Source organism: Falco biarmicus, chromosome 1 (assembly GCF_023638135.1).
Source record: "Falco biarmicus isolate bFalBia1 chromosome 1, bFalBia1.pri, whole genome shotgun sequence".
Lineage (NCBI taxonomy): Eukaryota > Metazoa > Chordata > Aves > Falconiformes > Falconidae > Falco > Falco biarmicus.
In genome coordinates, this window is record NC_079288.1 from 6,452,464 (window position 1) to 6,468,197 (window position 15,734).

Genomic DNA, 15,734 nt, shown 5'->3' on the forward strand with positions numbered 1-15,734 from the left:
TTACTACTCCCACCATATAAATAATGCAAAAAGAAGAGATAATACAAAAAGCATCTTTAAGTACCTTTTAAGCAGCTGGTGTATATTTTTGGGAAACCTCAAAGTAGTATTTGATTGGATAGTTTTAACATATGTGTTTTCTCTGCCACACTATGGTGAGTCAACAATCTGGTCCCATAGTGTTGTAACTGCCCTTTACCATAAGATTCACATAATTTATAAAAGTGGATTAGTCTGGTTTAATCAATGTAATGAAAGAAGCGGTAGTGTTTTCTACACTGGTATCCCAAACATGCAGATGGAAATAAATAAAAGCTTTGCAAGGTTAGAAGTCACTGATGGTGATTACTAAATACTTTTTTTGCAGGTAATACTCTTAATCGAAGAAAACATTTAGTTAGGCAGAAATAGGCAGCTATAATTTAAAAGGCAACTTGAAGAGGCTATTGCAGAATGTCTCTATTAAAGGCACAGCAGAAAATTAACACCTTTTAAAAGCAAGTATCTTCCCAGAATCTTAAATCCTCATTTCCCCCTTCCAGTTTTCTGTTCTCTCTCATTTAGCCAGTGCGGTTGTTGAACCTTTCCTGTCATTGAGACTCCTTCATGCAGAGGTAAGATGACATTTGAACAGACCGGCATGAAATATGATGCTGTTCGAGTGCTTCAAAATTTTCATTTTTTGGATATGTTTCAAGATTTATTGATGAAAAAATTTAATATTTTTTTACCATCTTTTGAATAATGGTAATGCTGTCTTACTCTTGAGGATATATTTCAGCTATCAACTTTCGGGTTCTTAAAAAGAAAACAGAATACTCTCAGTTCGCAAATTTGAAACCATTGTGGTACTGTCTAATGTTACTGCAGTCTGGAGATTTCTGTGACCAATTACTTACATGAATGCCATTCTATACTCTGTCATTTCTTTGGTGTCCCTGATTTATCTCTCAAAGCCTTTATGACTTTACGTTTGGCTTTTATGTAGAAGCAGAGCAGGTCATGTGGTTATCCAGAGGCATTAGTATGGTAATTTTCTTCGAGTAGGTGGAAATAATTAATGGACTGCTTTATTGATGTACATAGATAGCTGATTCTCTCTGTGGTTTCAATTCCCAGCTTCAATAAAGTAGCTTGAGATTTTATCTGAGGGACCAGTAATTACACAGGGCAAGAATAATTGCTGCACAAATACACTCTGTATTTTATGCTATTGCCAGGGCTGATGTTAAAGCTTAAATATATAAACAACGATCTGCTGCATAAATAAATTGACTCCTTTTATTTAAACTCATGAACTCTAACTTAAATTAAGAAAATCTGTGCTTTTGAAAGTTGAGCGAACTTCAAAGAGGAAGTTGCAGTCTTAGAGCAGTGCAACACAAATAACTTTACTTGGCTAGACTCCATCCCCTGTTACTGACAGTGACCAGCAGCAGATACCTTGAGAAAAATAAGCACCGATTAAAATAAGCACCATAAAAACTGGATCAGATTTGATACTGTTTTATCTCTCCGAGACTGATGCCGATTTTAAGTAAGGATTCTGGCAATTCAAGTCACTGTGTATTCATCCTAGAGTTCTGACTGACACCAATGAATTTTTTCATTTTATCAATTTATACTGAAAGTAATTTTTCTGATGCTTGCTCTTGAGACAGTTTCTCAGATTCATTCCCCAAAAGAAGCTCCTGTGTGGGAACATCCCTAGGCACCTTTGTAAGCAATAAGGAAAAGAACTTGCTGCTACATAATCTTTCATGTGCTCCTTTTACAACTTGATCATCAGCTGGCCTTACAGACTCAGGCAGGATCCTTGCCTCTCATACACTTGAAAGAAGTTATTAGTGGCTTTTATGCCTTCAGAACATCGGTCTTCAGCATCTTCTTTTGGCTTGACTTATTTTAATTTTATATTTTACTTGTCAGAGTTTATAATCTTTTTCAGTTTTCTTATTTGGACAGCATTTTTTGAGGGATGCTCTCTTACTTATAGCCACCCCCTTTATTTTTCTGTTGAAGCTTGCTGGCTTCTTAGCCCTATTTAAGCAAAGGCTCAGAATAAACATGTAACACCTTAAACACTAAGTATTATAAACTTTGTTTATAATCTGGCAGTTCCAGTGTCCATTTCACCATTCAGGAGTTGAACAAAAATCAACTGTGAATGCTTTTCATATAAAAGATGCTTAACTCAGTGTAGCATGATACCCATTATACAAAGCGTTGCTTCCATAGTTACTCCTAAACCAGAGTCCCTGCATTGCTCAGACCTAAAACAGAGGTTGTTACCCGAGCGAAAGGTTTGTATAGCTAACACTATTTTAATGTCCTACTTAATCCAAGTGCCCAGTGTAAGCAGCATGATCATCAGATCAGCAAGACACAAGATAGACAGGAAGACAGTCTCCATTTGTACCTAGTTCCGAGGATGACAGCTTTTATAACATGCTTTTCTCCCAAACACCTTACTCTTTGATTTGCTGCTATACTATCTCATCTACTTACATGAGACAACACAAGGAACATAACAGAAATTCTGCTGTGATTTTCCCTGAACTTGGAAGCCATACTGAGAAATATGGGGATATTTCCTGGATATTAAACTTCCCAGTGACAGAAATCATTTGCCTACCATGCATGAAACCTGCCTGCCTTTTGCTTTTGTTCCCAAAGCAGTAATAAATCATGTGTGTTGCTAAGGTTAAACACTTCATAAAAGTTAGCTTAACAGAAGTAAGCTGTGAGTTGAGGATGAGAGAACCTAAGAAGGTATTGCAAAAGTATGAGCAGGAGGATAGAACAGGGAGAGGGGGAAACTTAGGATTCTTTGAAAACGTGAAAACCACCTAAGAATGTCTCCTGCAGTGATTCATCATTGCAAAAAGCAGAAATTGGAGCCTTAAATAAAGAGAAAAGCAGGGAGAGGGACAGGATTTTTTTTAAAATAAATTCTCATGTTTTATGGCTTAGAAAAAAATTATTTTGGTGTAGAAGCCTTGCAGAGCCACTCTGCAATTACAGGCACATTTCCAAGTGAATGCAAGTATCTTTAAGTCGTCCCTAGACTGGCAAGTTGATCACTAAGGGGGTTACCCTTCACCAGGTGGGGCACTGCCTTCTGGTCTTTCTCAGTCATTTTGGAATGGAGAACACAGCCCTGAACGTAGCAGCCAGGCACAGCCCAGGGCAGCTTTGCTACAGGACCAGCCCCAGGAGCGCTCTGCACGCAGAGCCAGATGTGCTGGGAAGCACAGAGCCACCCCACCCCACGTAATGCAGCTGTTCTCAAATAGACCAAACTGTTTCGGTCACTGCATCACAGGGACTCACAAGGATTCAGAAAATGCCTTGGAGAAATTCTAGCAACAAACTTTTTATGACTTTGCCAAGAACAAGACGCAGAAACAGAGCATGGGGTAGAACCCTGAGAACCATTTTTATAAATCAGCCCTTGACAACCAGACAGGTGATTAGGAGACACTGCTTAACTGTCCACAACCCTTCCATGACCTAAACCTTTGAGTCCAGCATAATTTTTCTCCCTAAGATCAAGTAATGAAGATGTTATGACTTTATGTATATATTTATATATAGCCTAAGAAAAGCCCTAATTTTATCTAATTTTATAGAAAATAACTACTGCCTCCTCTCACAACATGGATGCAGACTGTTACACGTCCATCAACACCCACTGTAGACAGCACCATTATGCTTATCTGCGAGTTTGCTGTACCTACAGAAGGGCATCTTACGGGACAGTGTTCACTCATTGCTTTTCTCTGGAGAGGGGAGGCTTGTATTTTTTACACAAATCCTGGGTACTTATTGCTAGGACAATAGCATTCAATCCTTGCTTTATTGTTCTAGCTGCTATTATTTCACTGTTGTTATGCATAGGTTTGGTAAAAGCCATCAGAATCCCTCATTCTATTGTGTCATGCTGATACCAGAGCACCTTCATATACCTCAATATAAATTCTTCCCAGTAAATTGAAAGAAAGAACAGCTGCAATAAGATACAGGCTGAATAAGGATGTCAGAGGTGTTTGCGTAGGTATAAAATATAAGTAATCCCCCTCACCACATAACACAAATGCAAAAAAAAAATCTGTTGTCCATAGCATGCCAACATACAGAGGAAAAACTCTGAATTTATTCAATTGTATTTCTGAGAATGTTGAAGGCATAACACTGATGAGACAAAAACTTATCACCTTATGTCTATGTAACATATTTGCAAGAAATCAGCTCTCAGGTGGTATAAATTTAGGGAAATGAAGGCAGAGGTGACATGATCAGTATACAGAAACCTTTGGCAGAATAGCCAGTAGCCAGAGAACCTTGTTAAATGAGATTGTAAACTAGTATGTGGGCTGCATGCGAACTAGCTTGTAAGAGTAGCTCCTGTAGCGGGCAGGAGCCAGGCTGCCATCTAAAATGCTTCAGGGGTCCGCACACAGAGGTACAGCATGTTCCCACTCATTCATGACTAGATTTTTATGGAAAGACAACATAATGGTGAAGGAGATACTGTTTCGTTAATGACTTAACCCCTAATAGAAGCTTGTCTGTTAGCTAAGCTGGAATAATAGAACAGTGAACATTTCCGTATGTTTTCCTAGACTCATACACTAATTTCTTTAGACTCAACAGTTAATTCAGTTTTTAATTTAAGCTTTGGTTTCCTACATGAAGCCTCCTTGGACTTTTTCCATTACAGTTCTGAATACTTCTGTATTACTTTGAGCACCTAAGCAGTACTAATTACTTTAATTAGATGTAATCAGACATTAATATTGCATAATAACCCCATCCACTAGTTAACTTAGGTGTGCAGTTTTAGGTCAGTCATCCTTAACCAACCTTCAGCTGAAGCATAAGCAAAGTAATTCTGATCACTGGGGTGAGTTTACAATTCCTGCACTTTCTTTTTGCAGAATCCTACCTAACAGCTAGCAGCAAGCACTTATTAGAGATTCTCAAGCAGAAGCTTCCTAAGCGTTTAGAAAGGAAATGATTGCATCAGACTTACATGTTTGGGTGACAAGTGTAACCTTTGCAGCTCAGCATCACCATACTGGAGCTCCACCTTCCTGACTTTTCGGCGATAGGCTGGTGTGACGGGTATTGCATAGAATGGACTGTTTCCTTGTCAAAAACAGAAATAACATTATAAAACATTGTCTCATAGCAGTTCTTTTCCACTTCAGCTTTTCTGGAACAATCCCAGTTACAGCATAAATTCTTTAAGTAATGTGAAGTCAAAAATAATGGACTGACCTGTTTAGCTTGCCATTTTATTGCACTTACTGTGTCTAGTTTCTTTACTTATTTTTCCTAAAAGCTTGCTGAGGAAGACCAAGAGTATTTCTGCCCAGAAGACTTTTTTAGTAATACTAGTAGCCATTCAAGCAACAGATTTCCCTTCTAATATTTTCCCTCTTGAACTTACAGCTCTACAGTTTCATCACTAATTTATTTTTTAAGAACAACAACACAGGGGGATTTATCAAGAGAACCAGGCTATCTCAATTAACTTAAACTATTTCAGGTCTCTGCATAAATAGGAATTCCCTTTCTGACAAAAACTGAAGTGAAATCCTGTGGTATTTCTCTTGTGGAAAGAGCACAAATAGTTAAGTGTGCTCCATTTTATTTTGGATTGCAGTACATATGTTTTATTCAATTTCAAAGCATTAATGCTATCATTTAGCAGACTCTGGGAACTTCTGTAGTCTTGTTAGTCTCCAGTGGAAGCAGGAATTGACTGGTAGGGTAAACAGAGGAGCCAAATAAATTTTTAAGGCTACTGCCTACTCATTTTCTGATCACACAAAGCTTTGCTTATTTTAGAGGCTTTCCATCTGACCTTCTGTGGAGTGGTTGCACACAGGGTTTATTACACAAAGGAAAGCTTAATGACATAATTTGATGGGGGCGTCTGCAATTCTAGCTATTTTGGGTGCTGTTCCCTGGTCTTTGCTTTCCCAGAGCCATAGAGTAGAGCATTACACCATCATCCCTCCTTAAGTATTTCATGCAGGACATACTAAGAGCAGTTTTGGACTTTGCATGTGATCTGATTTGATTGTCTGTCAGGTGCTAAGAAAGATACGTCATTAGTGAAATTAAGGTATTAGTAATGCATGTTCACTTCAAAACTATATGCAAGGAAACTTTAAACTTTGCTAGCTGTAACATGCCAGCTATGGCTGAACCACTTGAATCCCTTCAGAGCTGTTTGAGTTCACCTGCACATGCACAGACAGGCTGGCACAAAGAAAGAAGCTTCAGCTGAAAACTGAGTTTTCAGGTATTTTGTAATAAAGGTAACTTCTGTGGAAAATAGCTGAGGAATTACTGGAATAGACAGATATTCAACAACCGCAAATCATTTTCCATCACTTCTGTGTAGACACTCATACAGAAGTTTTGCTGTACAAGCAATAGCTTAAGAAAAGCCCTAGTTTTATACAAAAGTTACAGGAAGCTATATGTTAACTCAACCAAAGTTTTACACCTAAGCATACTCAAACTTTGAGGGCAAAAAGAACTGAGCTGTTCTGCAGAACATGATAGGAAAACACTTACCAAGACGAGCCATTTTCCTAAGACTGCCCTACTCAAAAGATACTTTCTGTCTGTCTGTCTCCCCTCCAAGGAATATCTTCCCAGCAGGTTAAGTCTACTACAAACATGAGGTTCAAACTCTGCCAAACCTCTGTGTAGCTCCCACTAGAGTAGCCAAAACAAAAAAAAAAAAAAAAAAACCAAAAAACCAAACCAACAAACAGAAGCAAGCATTCCCACTGCAAAATCCTGCACACAACTAGCTAACAGCAACCAAAAAGCTTTTTATAAGCAGCTGGGGAGTTGTTTTAACTCCACCCTCTGGGCAAATCACCTGTGCTCCTGCCACAAGAACTCAGCCACGTGTTCCTTCCCCCAGTCTGGCTGTGTGGAATTTGCTCCACACAGTTTGTAGTTTAGAAGAATGGTTTGAGGCTCCAAAGTTATGAAAACTTTTAACAACATGTAAAAAGAAAAAAAATAAAGCCAAAAAAGGCATCAATATTAGCATCTGTGAAATTTCCACCTGCTACATAAAACTGCAGAATAATTCTGATAAAGTCAAAGTTGCCTTATGTACTTTAGACAGGGACAAAGTATGCACAAGAAATCTAAATGTGTCTTTCCCGTATCTTGTTAGTTGCTCTTTACTAATTTAGTCAGAAATTTTTTCAGCACCCACAGAGAAGTTCAGGTTGATCTTGTCTATAAATTGCAGATGGGATGCATTATGACCATCAGCCTGCAGTTATCTGATAAGGAGCAGTACATAGTCACCGCATTTTTTTTTCTAATTAGGGGTGCAGAAAGTAACTGAGCCTGTCAAAAATCAGGGGGTCCTCCATGTTCCAAGCCATTGCGTGTAGAGGGAAGGAATTATCCTTCTTCACCACCAGTATGGCTTTTCCAATGAGATTTATTTTTTAGATCAAAACATTGACTAAATAAAGGTTTGGGTGAATGTAACAGAAATTAGAAGAAACTGTCTAGAGAGCAGGCCTGTTCTCTGGGATGGTAATGTGTGAGCTTCTTTTATAATAATTCTGTGGGTTTTAATGAATTGTTCTAAATATGAAGACTTAAAAAAACTGAGTAGAATGGAATGGGTTTGGTCTGAGAACATATTGAATGGTTGCATAATTAGTGTAAGGGCTAATGAGTCACATTCTTAATGCTCAGTAAATATTCTATAATACTAACAGCAAAGGAACTATTTATAATTGCATCTGGGTACTTTAAAAAGAGAAAAAAACCACAACCTTCTTTCCTGATACAAAACTACATGAAACAATTAAGTTTTGGTCTCCGTACGTGAAGTTTTAAATTTCAAGTGCTGGTTGAATTTGCCTGATTTCAGTTTTGGCTTGTGTGTGCAGACAATACGACAAGTTTAATTATCTGGCTATCTGCCTTACATGTATTTCTTTGTAGTCTTTCCAGACTTTTCTTAAACTTGCCCTTTTTTATATTTTGCAGTTCCCTCCTTTTGGGGTTTGGTGAACTCAGCTTGGAATCTTTGCTCTGTTGGGAAAAGACAGTCACCTGTCAATATTGAAACCAGCCATATGATTTTTGATCCCTTCTTAACTCCTCTTCGCATAAACACAGGGGGAAGAAAGGTATGTGTTCTATCATGTTCTCCTATTAAAAAAAAAAAAAAAAAAAGATGTTATTAGACTTACAAACATTTGCTATAATTTATATTTCTAAAGCATTTACATTTTTATCTCCCTAAACTCTGAGGCTGAATAACAACCTAGTGCTTTGCGTATCACGCAATTCCATCACTGCTGGAGAGATAACAACTGTACATTTTTAGGTGTCTTCTAACTTGTATTTATATTTTCATATTAACTGTTACTTGAAACTCTGCTGTCTGGAAGATTAGCATCTCACTTGGAAACTCCACATTTATAATTAAATTAGGTGTTCATCCTGAGTGGCATTTTAAAGGTGCTATTTTGTTTAAGATTGGCCAAGACCTTCATTTAGTCATCTAAATCAGGATAACATTGCAGTGCCATCACATTAAGGGGTAGGAAGGGATGAATGAGCTTCTTTATGTTATGAAATAAAAGGAACTGTGAGATACATATCTAAGCATGGGAGAGGCAGACAGATGTGTTCAAAAAGTAATCTAGTTTCTGTGTTATCTAGAGCATATTGGCACTCATTGTAGGATTTTTCTTATTGGATATGTCCTCACATATATTAACTAGAAAACGGAATGGCAACATTTATTTTAGTAGATCATAAGTAAATCTCCAAGGATATTGTATCAGATGAAAATGAGAGGTTAGCAAAGACTATCTTACTCATCTAAAATCACCATAATTTCTTGTTGGAAAGTGACTGCCACAGCTGACTAGTTTATTAACAACCATTTCTGACCAACAATATTTTTTAAATTATGTATATAGAAAACTTTTCTTGTTTACTCAGATTTTGAAAGTATATCTTAATAAGACGAGGTATAAGTCATTCTGAGCTAGATAACCTCAGCTTCTAGGGTAGTCCGTGTAGATTAAAGGTGGAAGCAGGAAATAATCTTGACAAAATGGTGCTTTGCAAAGAGGTGGAGATTGTTCTCTAAAGTGTGTGTACATATAGAAATACTGCTGATAGGTGGTAATCAGTGATTATATTCTCACTTTTCTGTACTATATCTGAGTTAGGAGCTAAAATTTGGACAAGGATATTATTTTATTGTAGTAAAAACCTTGAGTTCAGTAATGTTCCTATGAGGTTTTGCATCTCAGATGCGGAAGCATTGTAAGTCAACATAATTCACAAGAAATAATTTATGACTATGGATTTGAAAAACACCCAAGTATGTGCATTTGTGCTTGCTGACCTAGCACTTAGAAGCAGAACTGAAAATGTTATGCATGTATACAGTGGAAAAATGTAGAAAGTTAACAAATACAAATAATGAAAGCAGATTTGGATCCCAAACATTTCACTTTTAATAATCTCATGCCCATATCATTAGATTAGTTAGGGACATTTTACATACCTGGTTCTTAAAAGTAGTTTCTGCATTGCCAAGGTTAGGTGCTAACTCGTTCTTCCCATTTATGTTTACTAAAATAATTATACTTACTAAAAATCAGGAGTTCCGACAAATTTTTGAGTGCAGCACCAAAAGAAATTTCAAATTTGAAATTTGAAAAGAAATTCAAAGAGAGATAGTAATTTCAAAGCTTTGCAAATACCAAACTGATGCTAATGATTAAGCTTTATGATTTTTCTTTCACTAAGGAATGTATTCACAGTATGGAAGCTTAAGGAAAATCCTCAGATAGCTAAGTTATCAGTTCAGTTTATCCTACTAAAGGGCTGATACTTTTCAGTTCTAAAATTATTTTATAGATATAGCACCTTGGACCTGTTGGCGCTCTTGGAAATAGTCATTAGTTCATGATGGATTTGTGTTGCTTCCCTTATGTGAGGGTGCTTAAAAGGGTATTTTAAAGATTTTGTTGCTTATTCCATGCAGGCAGTTCTCTTTAGTTCAATCTGTAATGCAGAACAATGCAGATGAAAAGGCATTGTGATTTACAGTATCAGAACAAGCACAGACTCTTAACAAAAGATGATTCCAAAATGACTTACCTTCTCCGGTTGTCTTGACAAATGAGATTTCTGCTGGAAACAGCATGAGATGTTAGGAGTTTGCTCTGTACTTCCTGCTGAGGTTCTGGTGGTACATGTGCACATACATCAGAATCGATGTAAGCTTTATCACAGAAATGATAAAATGGTGATACTGTTACTGGAGGACAGTAATGCTTCCAACTATGGCCCAGATTTCAGGGTAATACATACATTTTGCTTTTTAAGCAGAAATGCATTGAGGTTTTTCATTATGATACAAAAAAGAAGGGGTTTGACTCTGCTATTTGTGTAAAGGCTGACATATTTCAGATTATTTATAAATTACAGTATGACGTGATACGAAAGTCAGGAATAAAATCACATGTAAGATGTCAGGGAGTCGAAGCCAGGAGTTTCAGAATATTTAACTTGTTTAGCAATTCTGAGAATTCAACTTTTTTTTTGAACCCACTCAGGGTGAAGCAAATGTATGATTATTAATAAAATATTGTAGGCACCGATACCGTGGGAGATGCTGTGTCAGTAATGAGTTGGTCTTACCACACTCACAAATATTATCCTGCTGCTGTCAAACAGCGATGGCTGCCTGTCATGTTGCAAGAACAGGATTTGTTCTAGTTGTGATACAGTCTGTTTTAAAGAGGTTTCTAAAATAGTTGAATCAAAATTCTCCTTTGAGGAAAAGATTGCAATTTTAATGCCTTAAAAAAAAAAAAATCTTTGCTGGTAGTTATGGCTTCAGTGAGGATTTGAGTTGGCAGGTGGTATATTTGTGTTACTTTTTTGGTAATGTTATTTATATGTTAAAAATGGAGGTGTGTTTCATGTGGACCAAAGCACCTCCGTTTTCAGGGCAATGAACCAATTGATGTAACAGCCTGGGAATTTTTTAGGCAAGACTTAACCGTGATTATGCTGTACACAAAAGGATTTTATGCAACTGATCCTAAGAAAAATGATGAATAAATAAAAAAGGGATTTGATGTGGATTCAAATAAAAGTTATAATAAGCTAGCTTACATGCAGGTGAACAAGAGAGACAGCTAGTTGCACACTGTCAAAATTACACACCTTTTGAAAAGGGAGCTGGGAGGAGAATCAAGGCTTAAGAGAGAGCTAGGTGAAAGGAAATGTTTAGTACAGTTAGCCTTGGAACAGTAACTTCAAATTTTTAATGAATTATTTTGCTATTAAAGTCAGTTTTATTTGCATTTGAAAACGCAAATATTTATTTTTAAAAAAAAAAACATTTCTACTTTTTGTGCTTCGCTTTTGAAATTCACTTAAGAAGGAACAGAAGGGGTTCACCACAGGACCAGTATCCAAGACCAGTCTAGAGGAATGCACATAACGCATACCTGGGTGATATGATCACTGATTTAATATATGCTCTTAACTCTTTCATTCCCTACCAACTCGTTTCTCTTGGGCCTGCCTTTTTGGAGGTGGAGAGCATTGCTGAATTTCTGTAAACCAGTTACCTGTTTAGTTCTCAACATCCACCTCAGTAGACCAAAACTGTTCTAAACCACTCCATTACAGAATTTATGTCTAAAGAGTCCATCTTAAGTAGATACCTTTCTAGCCAATTCCATTAGAGAGAATGGTTTATTTCATTATTAGTAATGGCAGGCATTTTAGTAAACCAGATTGAGTCTTTCCTACAATTTTTTAGACCACATGGGAATAACATAATAATTTTCTTGTTCCTGAAGAAAAGTAATGGTCTGAAGTGAGAGTATGAAGGACATCGCTGTCTTCCTACCCCACCTGCAAGGGGCAAGAAGTACAGTCTGTGGCTTGTTACATGGCAGGTGACTTAAGAGTTACTTCTGATCCGAGGTTGAGAAGAAAATTCTTCCCCTTCCATTCAGGAGCAAATGGGATGGCAATGCAATTTGCCAAATATTTATATCTCTCTGATCCAATTTTTCACAATAAAAGTTCCAGTGAGCAATAATATATCGCTTTATGTGCTGTCCAATGATTGCAGTGCAGCGTCGGTCATGAGATTTAAAATTCAAGCATCATCAGATGTTATTCTGAATCGTGCTGTGTTATTTGGTATGTGTGCCTCTCCGTTTCCTGAGAAAGTGGCTTTTCAGGTCCTGAAGACTGAATATCATTGAATCAGATAATTGGATTTCAAGATCCAGAATCTCAGCACAAAATACTTAATGAATTTACATGCAGATAAATTCCCCAGAAGAAATGCTGCTTTCGAGGAAACTCCCCAAGTTTCAGTTCTCTCTCAGGCCCAGCTTTGTCTCTTGATTATCCATCTTAGTGAATTTAACATGCAGCCCATTTCAGATAAACAGCCCTTTTTAATAAACAATACAAACCCTTATTAATATGCTAATCATGCCTCTCCACTCTGTCACAAACACCGCTTTACTTTCTCTGCTTTTTTTCTTTGGATTCACATAAGCACCCAGGCAATCAGCAACAGGACAACAGAATAATATTTTTCAACAACCCAGTGTAGTCTAGTGACGATTGGGCAGCAAGCACTATGGGTTTCAGTCTCCAAAGCAGGTTTTACAGACTGCCATGGAGCACAGCAGTGCAAGAACAAACCACCTCACTTCCCACGGAGCTAGTCCCCTGCTGGATTTCATCCTGCTTTCGCCAGTGCTGGCTGTCTCCTCCAAGAGCTCTTCCCTTTGGTCCCCCAGAATTTGTCCCCTGACTTACCTGTAGCCCATCTGCCTTTGATCTCCTGATTCTCTGTAGACTTAATTTCACGAGCCCTATTTCTGAGATTCTTTAAGACTGAATTACAGTTCTTGGCCATACTTAGTTGGGTTTTTTTCTCCTAGAAACATGTTAAGTAACAGCATGTTACTTAACAGTAGCAGTGGTTTAGACACTAAGTGCATCCCTGCCAATTAATTAAACTTTGTCACATAAGCAATGCTATGTCTTACTAATCATCTTAGGTCATGTTCAGGGACTTAAATTGTGGTTTAAAGTAGGTAAAGTTCTGTTTAAAATCACTTTATTTTGAAGACAAGGAAGGACATGGTGCCTGATGCTGACCTCTGGGGAAATAAATCGATCTGTGCCAGCCAGGACTGTTACAAACATTCCCTAGCTCAGTCTGCATAAAGGAAAGTTACTCAGTAAGATCCATAAGTCTGCCTTCTCATATGGGGCATTAATGAATGCGATCACATATTATTTAAATTAGTATCTTTATAAATAATTGGCTCACTCTGTGCATCATGAGATAATGGCAATATTTAGCAGTTTCTAAACTAAAATGGGATAGGAGAAAAGAGATTTATGAATTGAAATCAGTTAAATGGTTTCTCTGCCAGCTAGTTCTGATTCCATGCTGTTCAATCAATTCAGAGTATTACTAGCATTTTTCTCAAGAGTGCAATATATGACAACTGCCAAGCTTTGCTTTGGTGATTACTAAAAGGACAGATACTGGTGTGAACCATATTTCAGCACTGCAGGAATGTAAAAAATGAATTGTTAGAAATGGTCCAGGAGGAATAGATAGCAGTAAGACATCAATGTCATCTGTAAACTGACTTGAGATGAATTTTTAGAGGGCTTAATAATATGTTTTGATTTAGAGTGGCTTTAGAAAGTCAAAAGTCTGATGCAAATATCAAAAACTTTAATGAAGAAAAACTGAAATATAGTGCTGTTGCTTAAATAATTGTTCAGCATTTCTAACACTTCAACAGTATTACATGTTCTCAGATGTGTTAGTAAATGAACATAAAATGAAACCAGCAGGTTAAGGTAACCTGTTTATTCATCCTTGTCATTGATTTCAGAACAGGAAAAATTGCTAAGTATTATTGCAGAGGTACTTGCAAACCTTGCTGTTAATGGGTGATATATGGGGAAAAACATACATTCGGGGTCTTGGTCTGTCTCTATACTGGGACATCTGTTTCCTTATCACTGCAATGATCCTTTCTTGAGACTGAACCACTTGGGAATATGTGGGGACTCAGATGTGCAACTTGTGGTTTGAATTTCTGATTATCTGTGATAGTAGAACACCCATGAAGTCATGAAGGAGTCCCGAGCAGGCACAGTAATGCGTTTCTACAGCTTCTGCATAGTATCAAGGGGGTTTTGCTCCAGTATAACTACTCTGCTTGACGTTTAACCTTGTCTAGTGTCATAAAACAAGCTCACTTGTCTGCCATGGGAAACTTCCTAGGAGATCCTAGATCTGGCAAGAAGTGATTCAGCGGGCTTACCACACAAGCTCTATTGTACCCTGGTTTAGAGTTCAGGATATGCTCTCATTTTGGCAGCAATACCTTTCTAATTCTATGTTAAACTATATCTCAGCTGCAGTTGTGTAGTAATTAAAAGCAACTCATGGTATCCTTGCAAAGGCAGGTGTGCTAACCCTGGGAACGCATTCAAAGGGATGTGACTTGAAACATCCAGCGGATCTGCTGTTACAGACGTTGGGCAGCAGATCCATTAGAATGTTAAAAGAGTCTGTGGTATCATTGAAGCTGGGCTAGCTGACCCTAGCCAAAGGTCTTGTCCATTGCTTGCTTTTTTCCTTACTCAGTTGCTTATTTCAATAGTGTTTTCCTCTTTTCGGTTCCTAATAATGTACATTTAAAAACGATTAGAGTAGCAGCTGGCCTCCAACTACTAAATAGTTTGATATATTCAAAGGAATTTTCAAAAATACCAACTTTGTTCTTAATGCACTTTTTCTATCTTCTAATATACATTGTTCATGGTTTTTGTAGTATCTTATTTGGGTTTATTTCATCCTGCACTTAGGTCTATTTATAAACCTAAATGTTTATTTCAAGCCTTGCAGAAGTAAAAGTAACATATATCTTGTCTTTGTACTTGATTCTGTACTTGAGGCTATAACCACTGATGTGAAAAGACTGAAGATACTCTGTTTTCTCTCGCACTCATCCTGCTGTCGTAGTAAAGGTGTGCAAGTCTTCTAACACCATATGCTTTAAATGGAATATAATTTTCTGTTTTAGCATTATTAAAACACATTTCCTGGTCTCAGATGATTCATTCTTTGGTTCTTTTTTTTTTTTTTTTTTTTTTTTCTGGTGTGTGGTTTTTTGGTGGTTTTTGTGACAAAAATAAAATAAGTATGATATACTGAAACTTAGTAAAATACGATAACATTTTCTTGAAATGGGGTAATTTTGGCACAATATCAAAGAAACATTTTTAAGTGAGACCCTGCTTTAATGGATGGGGATGTTCCATGTTATTTTGTACATGGAAGTTGAATCATACTATCAAAGCCAAGCTATCTGGGGAAGAAGGTAGCACATATAATGCTATTGTTCAGCTGCCACCAGTTCATCTGGGGCAAAAGATTTGCCATGCTGACCAGAACTAATGAGAATTCACACTCTTCTCTTCCTGGTAAATCCTGGCCTCAACATTTTACAGTTGCGTGCTCTCAGTTCAATGGCAAAAGGCTGCAATTTGTAAAGCAGTTTTTATGATCGCTGGTTGTGCATATTGGAGACTTTTTTTCTTTTCAGAAAGCAGATGTTAGGTACCTGTTA

The 15,734-nt window shown here is 37.3% G+C and overlaps 1 protein-coding gene across 2 annotated transcripts in view; it reads left to right on the top strand.

The window, feature by feature from the left end:
• The window catches only part of CA10 (carbonic anhydrase 10), a 209,863-nt gene that overhangs the window by 74,477 nt on the left and 119,652 nt on the right, over positions 1 to 15,734 (top strand). For both annotated transcript variants that reach the window (XM_056326431.1, XM_056326432.1), the window contains exon 5: positions 8,050 to 8,192. In XM_056326431.1, the coding sequence (XP_056182406.1) occupies positions 8,050 to 8,192 (143 nt within the window). The remainder of the gene's footprint in view (positions 1 to 8,049; positions 8,193 to 15,734) is intronic.